Below are 14,402 nucleotides of genomic sequence, written 5' to 3'. Positions count from 1 at the left end.
GATTCATCTGCCCGCTGTCCCCTGATCTGAAGTTTACCTCACTCCTCAGATGGCCGAGAACAGCAATATGATCTTAACTACTCCGGCTAAAATCATAGCAAAACTCTGGTAGATTCTTCTTCAAACTCTGCCAGAGAGGTAATAACACACTCCGGTGCTATTTTAAAATAACAAACTTTTGATTGAAGATATAAAACTAAGTATAATCACCATAGTCCTCTCACACATCCTATCTAGTCGTTGGGTGCAAGAGAATGACTGGGAGTGACGTAGAGGGGAGGAGCTATATGCAGCTCTGCTGGGTGAATCCTCTTGCACTTCCTGTTGGGGAGGAGTAATATCCCAGAAGTAATGATGACCCGTGGACTGATCACACTTAACAGAAGAAAGAAAGCCTAATTTCTTACCCGACCTGGAAATACATGTACATTATACAATACACATCAAAGTGTATTCACAATATACAGAGAAGCATTTGAATAATTCTGTGGTCATATGTACTTATATGCTTATACAAAACACAAAAAGCCTACAGTAAATTAGTACGCACCTGGCATACCTGCTGCCAGTCCCTGCCCAAATGCAAGAGCAGAATTTACAGCAGCAGCTGCAACTAGTTGGTCTGTCTGTTGCCCTTGCTGGTTCTGGTTAGGTGTCAGGGGTCGCTGGTTGCCCCCTGCACGCAAGACCTGGAAAACAGATTTTCACATGTTAGTTTAAATTGAGCAATAATGGAAGGGAGGGCGTAAAGTAGCAGAGTAATAGGAAGAGCACATCATTTAAAAGGAGCTTGAGCTCATGGAAAAGAAAAAAGAAATGTAAAAAAAGGAGAAGGAAAACAAATTTATTGGTAGGGAAGTTGCAAAACATTCACCTGCTGTTGTCCCTGCTGGTTTTGTGGGTTGTTTTGTTGAGAAGCATTGTTATTGGCTGCTGCAGCAGCTGCCGCCTGCTGTTGAAAGAGGTTAGCCGGGTACACCCCCCATGGAGTTACTCCATAGTATTGGTGGGGGACCACTGCAGGTCCTGGTCAGAAGAAACACAAAATAACATTGCAACTGAATGCCAGACTCATTACACCTGCTCTAAACTACAGCTTCCACAAATAGTGATAAAGAGTTAGGCCAAGGATTTAATTCACTTAATAAGTTTGTATTTATTATATACAGCAAATAAAAATATACAAAAAAGGAAATTTATGCTTACCTGATAAATTTATTTATTTTACGATATGACGAGTCCACGGATTTCATCCTTGTCAGCTGGTCAGCAGGAGGCGGCAAAGAGCTCCACAGCAGAGCTGCATAAATAGCTCCTCCCTTCCCCCCCAACCCAGTAATTCGATCGAAGTTAGGAAGAGAAAGGAAAAGCCAAGGAGCAGAGGTGACCGAAGTTAAAAAATAAAAAACTGTATTAGAAAATGACAGGGCGGGCAGTGGACTCGTCATATCGTAAAATAAATAAATTTATCAGGTAAGCATAAATTTCCTTTTCTTTTACAAGATATGACGAGTCCACGGATTTCATCCCTACTTATGGGATACAATACCAAAGCTATAGGACACGGATGAAAGGGAGGCACAAGACAGGAACCTAAACGGAAGGCACCACTGCTTGAAGAACCTTTCTCCCAAAAAACAGCCTCAGACGAGGCAAAAGTATCAAATTTGGAAAATTTGGAAAAAGTGTGAAGAGACGACCAAGTTGCAGCTTTGCAAATCTGTTCAACGGAAGCATCATTTTTAAATGCCCATGCGGAAGCCACAGCTCTAGTAGAATGAGCCGTAATTCGTTCTGGAGGCTGCTGTCCAGCAGTCTCATATGCAACACGGATGATACTCCTCAGCCAAAAAGAAAGAGGTAGCCGTAGCTTTCTGACCCCTGCGTTTCCCAGAAAAAAAAACAAATAAAGAAGATGTTTGACGAAATTCCTTAGTCACCTGCAAGTAGAACTTCAAGGCACAGACTACGTCCAAATTATGTTACTGACGCTCCTTCTTAGAGGAAGGGTTAGGACACAAGGAAGGAACAACAATTTCCTGATTAATATTTTTGTTAGAAACAACCTTAGGAAGAAATCCATGTTTGGTGCGCAACACCACCTTATCAGAATGAAAAATAAGATAAGGAGAATCACATTGTAATGCCGAAAGCTCCGAAACTCTGCGAGCAGAAGAAATAGCAACCAGAAATAAAACTTTCCAAAATAATAACTTAATATCTATGGAATGCATAGGTTCAAATGGAACCACTTGAAGAACATTAAGAACTAAATTCAAACTCCAAGGAGAAGCAATTGATCTAAACACAGGCCTGATCCTAGTCAGAGCCTGACAAAAGGACTGAACATCCGGAACATCTGCCAGACATTTGTGTACCAAAATAGACAGAGCACAAATCTGTCCCTTTAATGAACTTGCTGATAACCCCTTCTCCAATCCTTCTTTGAGAAAAGACAAAATCCTAGGAATCCTAATCTTACTCCATGAGTAACTCCTGGATTCGCACCAATAAAGATATTTACGCCATATCTTATTGTAAATCTTTCTAGTAACAGGCTTACGTGCCTCAATCAAGGTATCAATAACCAAATCAGAGAACCCTCGCTTAGATAAAATCAAGCGTTCAATCTCCAGGCAGTCAGCTGCAGAGAAATTAGATTCGGATGATGGCAGGGTCCCTGAATGAGAAGGTCCTGCCTCAATGGAAGCCTCCACGGTGGCAGAGATGACATGTCCACCAGATCTGCATACCAAGTCCTGCGAGGCCACGCAGGAGCGATGACAATCACCAAAGCCCTCTCCTGCTTGACTCGAGCAATCACCCGAGGAAGGAGAGCAAACGGCGGAAACACATAAGCTAGGTTGAACGACCAAGGCACCGCCAAGTTCGGCCTGAGGATCCCTGGACCTAGATCCGTATCTCGGGAGCTTGGCATTCTGACGAGATGCCATAAGATCCAGCTCCGGTCTGCCCCATCTGAGAAGATCCCCCGGATGAAACATCTGTCTGCTCAAAAAATCCGCTTCCCAGTTGTCCACTCCTGGGATGTAGATTGCTGACAGATAACAAGAGTGAGCCTCCGCCAACCGAATTATCTTGGATACTTCTGCCATTGCTAAGTAACTCCTTGTTCCTCCCTGATGATTGATGTAAGCCACAGTCGTGATGTTGTCCGACTGAAATCAGATGAATTTGGCTGAAGTCAACTGAGGCCAAGTCTGAAGTGCATTGAATATTGCTCTCAACTCCAGAATATTGATTGGAAGTAGAGACTCCGACCGAGACCACACACCCTGTGCCTTCAGGGAATTCCAGACTGCTCCCCATCCTAGTAGGCTGGTGTCCGTTGTCACTATCACCCATGTGGGTCTGTGGAAGCACGTCCCTTGGGACAGATGATCCAGCGACAACCACCAAAGAAGAGAGTCCCTTGTCTCCTGATCCAGATCTATCTGAGGAGATAAATCTGCATAATCTCCATTCCACTGTCTGAGCATGCTCAGTTGTAGAGGTCTGAGATGAAAACGAACAAACGGAATGATGTCCATCGCCGCCACCATCAATCCAATTACCTCCATGCACTGAGCCACTGATGGCCGAGGATTGGACTGAAGGGATCTGCATGTATTCAGAATCTTTAATTTTCTGACCTCCGTCAAAAAGATTTTCATGGACACAGAGTCTATTAGAGTTCCCAGGAAGGGAACCCTTGTCTGTGGAATTAGTGAACTATTTTCTAGATTCACCTTCTACCCGTGAGTCCTTAGAAAGGACAGAACCATGTCGGTATGAGACTTTGTCAGTTGATAAGACAACGCCTGGATCAGAATATCATCCAGATAAGGCGCCACTGCAATGCCCCGCGGCCTGAGAACCGCCAGTAGAGACCCTAGAACCTTGGTGAAGATTCTGGGTGCCTTGGCCAGCCCAAAAGGAAGCGCCACAAACTGAAATTGTTTGTCCAGGAAGGCAAACCTTAGGAACTGGTGATGATCCTTGTGGATAGGAATATGAAGATATGCATCCTTTAAGTCCACGGTAGTCATATATTGACCCTCCTGGATTAATGGAAGAATTGTCCGAATAGTCTCCATCTTGTAGGATGGGACCCTGAGAAACTTGTTTAGACTCTTTAGATCTAAAATAGGACGGAACGTTCCCTCTTTTTTGGGAACCACGAAAAGGTTTGAGTAAAATCCCTGCCCCTGTTCCTGTTTTGGAACAGGACAAATTACTCCCATAGTGGAGAGGTCTTTTACACAACTTAAGAACACCTCTCTTTTTATCTGGTCTACAGACAATCGTGAAAGAAGAAACCTTCCCCTTGGGAAAGAATTTTTGAACTCCAACTGATACCCTTGAGACACAATTTCCAGTGTCCAGGGATCCTGAACGTCTCTTACCCAATCGTGGACAAAGAGAGAAAGTCTGCCCCCTACTAGATCCGGTCCCGGATCGGGGGCCGCCCCTTCATGCTGTCTTGGGTTGTTTACCCTTGTTCCAAGTCTGGTTGGGTCTCCAGGCAGACTTGGCTTGTGCAAAATTCCCTTCCTGTTTAGCAGAAGAGGAAGAGGGGACTCCCTTGAAATTTCGAAAGGAACGAAAATTACTCTGTCTACCCCTCTGCTTAGATGTTTTATCCTGAGATAGGAGATGACCCTTACCTCCCATAATTTCAGAAATGATCTCTTTCAAGTCGGGTCCGAATAGGGTCTTTCCCTTGAAAGGAATAGCCAAAAGTTTGGATTTAGAAGACACATCCGCAGACCAAGATTTTAACCATAAGGCTCTGCGCGCTAGAATGGCAAATCCTGCATTCTTAGCTGCCAATTTGGCGATCTGAAAGGCGGCATCAGTAACAAAAGAATTAGCCAGCTTAAGGGCCTTAATTCTATCCATTATTTCCTCTAAAGAAGTCTCAGTCTTAAGAGAATCTTCTAAGGCGTCAAACCAAAAGGCAGCCGCAGTTGGGACTGGTACAATGCAGGCCGTCGGTTGTAATAGAAACCCTTGGTGAATAAATAGCTTTTTTAGAAGACCCTCCAACTTTTTATCCATAGGGTCTTTGAAAGCACAACTGTCCTCAATAGGGATAGTCGTACGCTTAGCCAGGGTAGAAATAGCTCCCTCCACCTTAAGAACCGTTTGCCAAGAATCCCGAACGGTGTCAGGTATAGGGTACATTTTCTTAAAAATAGGGGAAGATGAAAACGAGATACCCGGTCTTTCCCATTCCCTAGTAATAATTTCCGAAATTCTCTTAGGAACTGGAAAAACGTCAGAATAAGATGGAACCTCTAAATACTTGTCCATCTTACACAATTTCTCTGGAGGGACCACAATAGAGTCACAGTCGTCCAGAGTCATCAGAACCTCCCGCAATAACAGGCAAAGGTGTTCAAGCTTAAATCTGAAGGACATCACGTCCGAATCTGTCTGGGGTAAAGCACTACCTGAGTTAGACAGTTCCCCTTCAGACAGAGCCTCCCTACCCCCCCCCACTCAGAGCCCTGGGAGGGTATATCGGAGATAGCCATCAGAAGTCGCATGGCCCACCTGGGTCTCTTTTCCACTACGTTTGCCCTGTAATAAAGGCAACTTAGATAAAACTTCTGTAAGAGTGGATGACATAACTGCAGCCATATCCTGCAGAGTAAATGACGCAGACACCGTGGAAGAACATGGCGTTACTTGTGTGGGTGTTGGTTGCGGCATACCCTGAGTCTCATCAGTCTGAGGACATTCATTAGACATATTTTTATTAAAATTTTCTCTCTACACTCTAAGGCCCAGTTGCTTGACACTGACACCTCTTATGCGGCGCTCCTACGATCGCTTGTAAATATTGCACCACAGCCGAACTTAGGGCCCGTGAAAACCTGCTGCCATCCGGTGCCGAACAGAAGGGATACTGCGCAGCAAGAGTGCGAACAAGAAGCCCCGCCTTCGTGGGTGTAAACATAACCCCTCAGCTCCGTGGCGTATATACACACTGAACTGCCATTAACTGAAGCCAATTCTCCAATACATATGCCATAATCTCCCGTGTCAGCCATGTCTTATGTTTTACACCTTTCATTAAACAGAGTGCCGAATAACGTATACAGTGCATAAACACCAGCCATTCCCCAGCGCTTCTAGTTTATCCTTTCTAGAATGTCTGCAGGAAACAAGCAATGTGTCGGTTCTCGTTTTAACTAATGAGAATCTGCATATTGTTTAAGAGAAGCCTTTTAGCCCCTAATCTCTGATAGAGAACAAACAAGAAAAAGGCAAAGTACAGTCAATTCTGATATATGTTTTGTCCCAGAATAAAAGACTGCACTTAACGCCATGCTGAGGAACAGCATGATAATTCAGTGTCAAGAGGTCCTCTTTTCCTCCTGAGGTCCTGTGAAGATAGAAGGGTCTTAGTTACGTTTCATCTAAGGCCATCACAGCAGAGCAGCAGAAGAATGGGAGGCGCAGTGAGGCTAAAACCCCACCAGTTCCCATAGCCAAAAGGCTATAACTGCAGAAGCTGCTCTAAAGAAAAATAGTACACTCTGGCAACATTTAAAAATAAAAAACTATTGATTGAAGAATCTAAACTAACACCTCACTTTACCTCACTCCTATCACTAACACAGGCAAAGAGAATGACTGGGTTGGGGGGGAAGAGAGGAGCTATTTATGCAGCTCTGCTGTGGAGCTCTTTGCCTCCTCCTGCTGACCAGGAGGAGATATCCCATAAGTAAGGATGAAATCCGTGGACTCGTCATATCTTGTAAAAGAAAAGTAAATAGCAAGGGGTACTTTACTTTGTTTATGTGTACAGCTAACTAAGCAAGGGAAAAGCTTTAAAAAGGATAGTCTACTCTAATTTGTTATTGTTTAAAAAGATAAACCCTTTATTACCCATTCCCCAGTTTTGCATAACCAACACTGTTATATTAATATACTTTTTAACTCTGTAATTACCTTGTACCTAAGATTTTTTTTTTCAGCCTGCCTCCATATCCCAGTTCTATTTACAGACTTACATTTTAGACAATTTGTGCAGACTCATGAATAACTCCACAGAACATTGGTATCTATATGGCACACATGAACGAGAATTGTCTTGCTGTGAAAAGCCATATGCCCTGAGATAAAGGCTGTCTGCAGGAGTTTAGAAACAGGCAGAAATTTAGACGTTTAAAGGTTATAAAGTAAATTAATAGAACACTGTTGGTTGTGCAAAGCCGAGGAAAGGGTAATAAATATGTTATCTTTTTAAACAAACATTTTGAAGAAGAAAGTCCATTTAACAATTACAAATAAATTAGCCTGTTAATGATAATATGACATAATAAAGTGATAGTAAATCCAAGCAGTTAAAAAAACGCTAGGTTTACCATCACTTAAAATAATCTGGCGTTTCTTTAATCACTTATTAAAAAAGGGTGCTAAACTCACCCTGGTCTGTGATGCGGCAGCATGCTTAAATCAGAGTCTCTGGCCGTCCAAAGGCAGAGCACTCTACCAATGAGGTGACATGAAACGTCACCTCATTAAGAGAAGCTCTCTGTGCCATGGGCGGCCAGAGACCGACTTCAGCTAGCTGCCGCAGCACAAACAGGGTGAGTTTAGCACTTTTTTTTTTTTTTTTTTTTAAATAAGTGATCAATGAAACTCCAGATTATTATTAGCGATGGTAAATCCTAGCATTTTTAACCCCTTAACGACCAAGGATGTGACAGGCACGTCCTACATTGGATGTCAGTTAATGACCAAGGACATGCCTGTGGTGCGCAGGGGCATTTAGCGACCTTCTAATTACCAAAAAGCAATGCCAAAGCCATATATGTCTGCTATTTCTAAACAAAGGAGATCCCATAGAAGCATTTACAACCATTTGGCCCATGATTGCACTGTTTGTAAATAATTTCAGTGAGAATCCTAAAATTGTGAAAAAAAAATTACTATTTGTTTATTTGATCGCATTTGGCGGTGAAATGGTGGCATGAAATATACCAAAATGGGGCTAGATCAATACTTTGGGTTGTCCACTAAAAAAAATAAATATATACACATGTGAAGGGTTATTCAGGGATTCCTGACAGATATCAGTGTTACAATGTAACTATCATTAATTTTTTTTTAAAAAAAAATATGGTTTGGAAATAGCAAAGTGCTTCTTGTATTTATTGCCCTATAACTTGCAAAAAAAGCAAAGAAAATGTAAACATTGGGTATTTCTAAACTCAGGACAAAATTTAGAAACTATTTAGCATGGGTGTTTTTTGGTGGTTGTAGATGTGTAAGATTTTGGGGGTCAAAGTTAGAAAAAGTGTTTTTTTACATTTTTTTCATAATTTTTTATTTAAAAAAAATTATAGTAAATTATAAGATACGATGAAAATAATGGTATCTTTAGAAAGTCAATTTAATGGCGAGAAAAACAGTATATAATATGTGGGTACAGTAAATGAATAAGAGGAAAATTACAGCTAAACACAAACACAGCAGAAATGTAAAAATAGCCCTGGTCCCAAACAGTAAGAAAATCCCTAAGGGATTAAATGCTTGAATTTACCATCACATTAAAAAGGAAAATATGACACATTTTTAGGAGAAAATGATAGACAGGGATGATGGGGAAATTGCTTACCAAGTGTGGCAGCAGCTGCCAGTCCTGCTGCATAGGGGTCCGTTCCCGGAGGTGCCGCACTTATGATGTAAGGATTTGGGACGAAGGCAGCGGGGGCTAGACCTGCTGAAAACATACCTGTCAGTGAAAGCAGACTTCAGTACGTTGGAAGCGCAGAGCAATGTGCCTTGCAACCCTGCAGCAACGTGACCAAATAACATGGATTTATTTTAGGAGTTAAAAAAGGGATTGGGACCCTTATCGTAACTAGAATTCTTAAATATGTGGATGTTTTCTTAGGGTCAAGAAGTTTTAATAAGTCAAGGAACATTTTTAATATAGCCACACCACAAAAACGGCGAACACACGCCTGACATGTTTCGGCATTACTGCCTTAATCATAAGCGTGCTTTCAATTAAAAATTAACACAATTTATAAACACCCACCGTTTTACTATAGGTTGTTCCAGATCATGTGACAAAATTACAAGATTCTCAAGTCTAAAGCTGGACTGAGGTAACTACAGTAAATAGTAATATCAGTATTGGGTTTTTAGAAAGTCTCAAAAACAAGTGTGTGTGTGTGTGTGTGTGTATATATATATATATATATATATATATATATATATATATATATATATATATATATATATATATATATATATATATATATATATATATATATATATATTTTTTTTTTCAAGAGTAGAGATAATGAGCCTCTCCTGTACAGCACTAACCAGTCCCTAAAAAAATGTAATGGAATAGGCTATTCTAAAGTGACAATCCTATAGAGGCATAAAGAAACAAATAAAACAAAAAACATCAATCAATTGCTGCAAACAGGGAGCATTAAAAAGAGTAATTTATTGGAAATCCACGATAATATGTTAACAACCTAAAGGGTACTCAAAACAATTCCGATCATAGTGCACTATGAAATTATCCTACCAGCTGGAAGCAAAACCATGAAAAATAAAAATAATAAAACAAACAATATGCAACTCAGTACTTCAAGTAACCAAAAAGAAGAAAAAAAACCTGTTTGAAAGCACAGGTAATAAAAGTCCCAGTAGGTAATTTAATGAGAGTTCCCAATAGATCAATCATAAATATTGTAGCAACCTGCTGAAAATGGTTACATTATCTTTCTTGTTATTCAGAAATTCATGAAAGGGATCTTCTGGTATGATGCAAGATATTATCCACACTTCACTTGCAGACACAATTTAAATTAACAATTCCACCTTTGCGGTATTAACCAGCTCTTGGCTATCAGCAATACTTCATATTGTTAGAGAAACAGACTCAGCTGTAGCGGTAAAGATGTTTGGCAATGTTGGTACAAATTAGCATATACTGTGTCTGAAAATGTCACCCGCCGTAGTGGTTATACTTGCGTTGTTAGAGAGTCCCACAGTCGCGGTGCCACACCTCCAGGGGTGCTCCTCTCACTCTTCTTGGTAACCTTTATTGTGCGGTTGTTCACAAACTCCAAAGTTGCTACTATCACAAATAATTCTGCCAGAAATCTTTGTCTCGTGGAGTTCCCAACAAACAATCCAGCCATGGTTTTGCTTCCAGCTGGTAGGATAACTTCATAGTGCACTATGATCGGAATTGTTTTGAGTACCCTTTAGGTTGTTAACATATTATCATGGATTTCCAATAAATTACTCTTTTTAATGCTCCCTGTTTGCAGCAATTGATTGATGTTTTTTGTTTTATTTGTTTCTTTATGCCTCTATAGGATTGTCACTTTAGAATAGCCTATTCCATTACATTTTTTTAGGGACTGGTTAGTGCTGGACAGGAGAGGCTCATTATCTCTACTCTTGTGAATAAAAATTTTCTACTTTCCCCTTGCACCAAAGGTCTGATAAGTACTAAATATTTGGACCTTTGTATACTACCCCTTTTTATTGGTAATACTGATAGTGCTGACAACAATCCTTTCTTTATATATATATATATATATATATATATATATATATATATATATATATATATATATATATATATATATACACAAAAGAGTTAGATTGGGATATTAATAAGGACCGCAACTGTTAGTTCAAAAATGTAGATTAACAAAAGCACATACATAAAGGAAGAGAACGTATTAATTACAGTTAGATGCAGGTTAAACAACGCAGCTCAATTTAAAGAGAACAAACTGTTATTGAATACATAGTGGCAAAAATACGAAAAAAATATGAATATATATACATATATATACATATATATACATATATATATATATATATATATATACACATATATACAAAGTCTACACACCCCTGTTAAAATGTCAGGTTTCTGTGATGTAAAAAAATGAGGCAAAGATAAATAATTTCAGAACTTTTTCCACCTTTAATGTGACCTATAAACTGTACAACTCAATTGAAAAACAAACTGAAATCTTTTAGGTGGAGGGAGGAAAACAAAATAAAATATGGTTGCAATCACATTCAAAATAATGTTAAAGGGACAGTCAAGTATAAATTAAACTTTCATTATTCAGATAGGACTTTTAATTTTAATCGACTTTCCAATTTACTTTTATCATCAAATTTGCTTTTTTCTCTTGGTATTCTTAGTTTAAACTAAACATAGGTAGGCTCATATGCTAATTTCTAAGCCTTTGATGGCTGCCTCTTATCACATGCTTTTTAAATCTCTTTTCAACACAAAGAGACAGAAAGTACACGTGGGCTATATAGATAACACTGTGTTCAGACACAGAAAGTTAATTAAGATCTAGCACAATACAATGCTAAATGTAAGACAATAGATAATAAACCGTCACAGTCATGTGATCAGGGGGCTGGAAGAAGGTTCCTAGATACAAGGTAATCACAAAGGTAAAAAGTACATTAATATAACTGTGTTGGTTATGCAAAACTGGGGAATGAGTAATAAAGGGATTATCTATCTTTTAAAACAATAACAATTCTATGGTTGACTGTCCCTTTAAATAGGAGTCAGCATACACCTGCCATCATTTAAAGTGCCTCTGATTAACCCCAAATAAAGTTCAGCTGCTCTAGTTGGTCTTTCCTGAAATTTTCTTAGTCGCATCCCACAGCAAAAGCCATGGTCCACACAGAGCTTCGAACGCATCTGAGGGATCTCATTGTTAAAAGGTATCAGTCGGGAGAAGGGTAAAAAACAGAATTTATGTTTACCTGATAAATTTCTTTCTCCAACGGTGTGTCCGGTCCACGGCGTCATCCTTACTTGTGGGATATTCTCTTCCCCAACAGGAAATGGCAAAGAGCCCAGCAAAGCTGGTCACATGATCCCTCCTAGGCTCCGCCTACCCCAGTCATTCGACCGACGTTAAGGAGGAATATTTGCATAGGAGAAACCATATGGTACCGTGGTGACTGTAGTTAAAGAAAATAAAATATCAGACCTGATTAAAAAAACCAGGGCGGGCCGTGGACCGGACACACCGTTGGAGAAAGAAATTTATCAGGTAAACATAAATTCTGTTTTCTCCAACATAGGTGTGTCCGGTCCACGGCGTCATCCTTACTTGTGGGAACCAATACCAAAGCTTTAGGACACGGATGAAGGGAGGGAGCAAATCAGGTCACCTAAATGGAAGGCACCACGGCTTGCAAAACCTTTCTCCCAAAAATAGCCTCAGAAGAAGCAAAAGTATCAAACTTGTAAAATTTGGTAAAAGTGTGCAGTGAAGACCAAGTCGCTGCCCTACATATCTGATCAACAGAAGCCTCGTTCTTGAAGGCCCATGTGGAAGCCACAGCCCTAGTGGAATGAGCTGTGATTCTTTCGGGAGGCTGCCGTCCGGCAGTCTCGTAAGCCAATCTGATGATGCTTTTAATCCAAAAAGAGAGAGAGGTAGAAGTTGCTTTTTGACCTCTCCTTTTACCTGAATAAACAACAAACAAGGAAGATGTTTGTCTAAAATCCTTTGTAGCATCTAAATAGAATTTTAGAGCGCGAACAACATCCAAATTGTGCAACAAACGTTCCTTCTTTGAAACTGGTTTTGGACACAGAGAAGGTACGATAATCTCCTGGTTAATGTTTTTGTTAGAAACAACTTTTGGAAGAAAACCAGGTTTAGTACGTAAAACCACCTTATCTGCATGGAACACCAGATAAGGAGGAGAACACTGCAGAGCAGATAATTCTGAGACTCTTCTAGCAGAAGAAATCGCAACTAAAAACAAAACTTTCCAAGATAATAACTTAATATCAACGGAATGTAAGGGTTCAAACGGAACCCCCTGAAGAACTGAAAGAACTAAATTGAGACTCCAAGGAGGAGTCAAAGGTTTGTAAACAGGCTTGATTCTAACCAGAGCCTGAACAAAGGCTTGAACATCTGGCACAGCTGCCAGCTTTTTGTGAAGTAATACCGACAAGGCAGAAATCTGTCCCTTCAGGGAACTTGCAGATAATCCTTTTTCCAATCCTTCTTGAAGGAAGGATAGAATCCTAGGAATCTTAACCTTGTCCCAAGGGAATCCTTTAGATTCACACCAACAGATATATTTTTTCCAAATTTTGTGGTAAATCTTTCTAGTCACAGGCTTTCTGGCCTGAACAAGAGTATCGATCACAGAATCTGAGAATCCTCGCTTCGATAAAATCAAGCGTTCAATCTCCAAGCAGTCAGCTGGAGTGAAACCAGATTCGGATGTTCGAACGGACCCTGAACAAGAAGGTCTCGTCTCAAAGGTAGCTTCCAAGGTGGAGCCGATGACATATTCACCAGATCTGCATACCAAGTCCTGCGTGGCCACGCAGGAGCTATCAAGATCACCGACGCCCTCTCCTGCTTGATCCTGGCTATCAGCCTGGGGATGAGAGGAAATGGCGGGAACACATAAGCTAGTTTGAAGGTCCAAGGTGCTACTAGTGCATCCACTAGAGCCGCCTTGGGATCCCTGGATCTGGCCCCGTAGCAAGGAACTTTGAAGTTCTGACGAGAGGCCATCAGATCCATGTCTGGAATGCCCCACAGGTGAGTGACTTGGGCAAAGATTTCCGGATGGAGTTCCCACTCCCCCGGATGCAATGTCTGACGACTCAGAAAATCCGCTTCCCAATTTTCCACTCCTGGGATGTGGATAGCAGACAGGTGGCAGGAGTGAGACTCCGCCCAAAGAATAATTTTGGTTACTTCTTCCATCGCTAGGGAACTCCTTGTTCCCCCCTGATGGTTGATGTACGCAACAGTCGTCATGTTGTCTGATTGAAACCGTATGAACCTGGTCCTCGCAAGCTGGGGCCAGGCCTGGAGCGCATTGAATATCGCTCTCAGTTCCAGAATATTTATCGGTAGAAGAGATTCTTCCCGAGACCAAAGACCCTGAGCTTTCAGGGATCCCCAGACCGCGCCCCAGCCTATCAGACTGGCGTCGGTCGTGACAATGACCCACTCTGGTCTGTGGAACATCATCCCTTGAGACAGATTGTCCAGGGACAGCCACCAACGGAGTGAGTCTCTGGTCCTCTGATTTACTTGTATCTTCGGAGACAAGTCTGTATAGTCCCCATTCCACTGACTGAGCATGCACAGTTGTAATGGTCTTAGATGAATGCGCGCAAAAGGAACTATGTCCATCGCCGCCACCATCAACCCGATCACTTCCATGCACTGAGCTATGGAAGGAAGAGGAACGGAATGAAGTATCCGACAAGAGTCCAGAAGCTTTGTTTTTCTGGCCTCTGTTAGAAAGATCCTCATTTCTAAGGAGTCTATAATTGTTCCCAAGAAGGGAACCCTTGTTGACGGGGATAGAGAACT

At 41.0% G+C, this 14,402-nt stretch overlaps 1 protein-coding gene across 8 annotated transcripts in view; it reads right to left on the bottom strand.

The window, feature by feature from the left end:
• PUM1 (pumilio RNA binding family member 1) overlaps positions 1–14,402 on the bottom strand; it is a 604,766-nt gene that overhangs the window by 371,949 nt on the left and 218,415 nt on the right. For 3 of the 8 annotated variants that reach the window (XM_053707107.1, XM_053707106.1, XM_053707109.1), the window contains exons 9-11: positions 8,636–8,752; positions 875–1,026; positions 551–689 (exon numbers count right to left, since the gene is read on the bottom strand). In XM_053707107.1, the coding sequence (XP_053563082.1) occupies positions 551–689; positions 875–1,026; positions 8,636–8,752 (408 nt within the window). The remainder of the gene's footprint in view (positions 1–550; positions 690–874; positions 1,027–8,635; positions 8,753–14,402) is intronic. The other 5 variants (XM_053707110.1, XM_053707112.1, XM_053707113.1 and 2 more) reach the window with 3 other exon arrangements.

The sequence above is a fragment of the Bombina bombina genome, chromosome 3 (assembly GCF_027579735.1).
Source record: "Bombina bombina isolate aBomBom1 chromosome 3, aBomBom1.pri, whole genome shotgun sequence".
Taxonomy (NCBI): Eukaryota; Metazoa; Chordata; class Amphibia; order Anura; family Bombinatoridae; genus Bombina; species Bombina bombina.
The sequence above is the reverse complement of the archived record's forward strand: the minus strand, read 5'-3'. Positions and strand labels throughout refer to the sequence as shown.